This window comes from Pteropus vampyrus, unplaced genomic scaffold (assembly GCF_000151845.1).
Source record: "Pteropus vampyrus isolate Shadow unplaced genomic scaffold, Pvam_2.0 Scaffold538, whole genome shotgun sequence".
Taxonomy (NCBI): Eukaryota; Metazoa; Chordata; class Mammalia; order Chiroptera; family Pteropodidae; genus Pteropus; species Pteropus vampyrus.
In genome coordinates, this window is record NW_011889319.1 from 200,222 (window position 1) to 200,547 (window position 326).

A 326-nucleotide genomic window follows, 5' to 3' on the forward strand; every position below is an offset into this window, starting at 1 on the left:
TTTCTCACGGTCGTGTCCCCGAGGTCAACACTTACTCTGAGTCCTGGACATACAGAAAATACTGCACGTCGTCAGGGGCCGCTTGGCCCTTTGTCCAGCTGCAGTTCATGAAATTCACGTTGTAGATGAAGCAGGAGAAGCTCTGTGCGGCTGTGCCTTCCTGACCTGGGGAGAGGCAGAAACAGGGTCGTTTTCGCCGGAAGGTTGACAGGAGGTGGAGCGGCCGGCTTTGTGGTGTGCACGTCCCCCGCATCGCAGAGGCGCGTGCATGCCAAACATCCGTGGCATCCTGCGCAAAATGAAAGTGGGAACCCTTCCAAGCTCAT

General features: G+C 56.7%; 1 protein-coding gene across 1 annotated transcript in view; it reads right to left on the reverse strand.

The window, feature by feature from the left end:
- LOC105308006 (granulocyte-macrophage colony-stimulating factor receptor subunit alpha-like) overlaps positions 1–326 on the reverse strand; it is a 30,081-nt gene that overhangs the window by 20,865 nt on the left and 8,890 nt on the right. Inside the window, exon 2 of the mRNA XM_011383705.1 lies at positions 36–165. Coding sequence (XP_011382007.1) covers positions 36–165 — 130 coding nt within the window. The remainder of the gene's footprint in view (positions 1–35; positions 166–326) is intronic.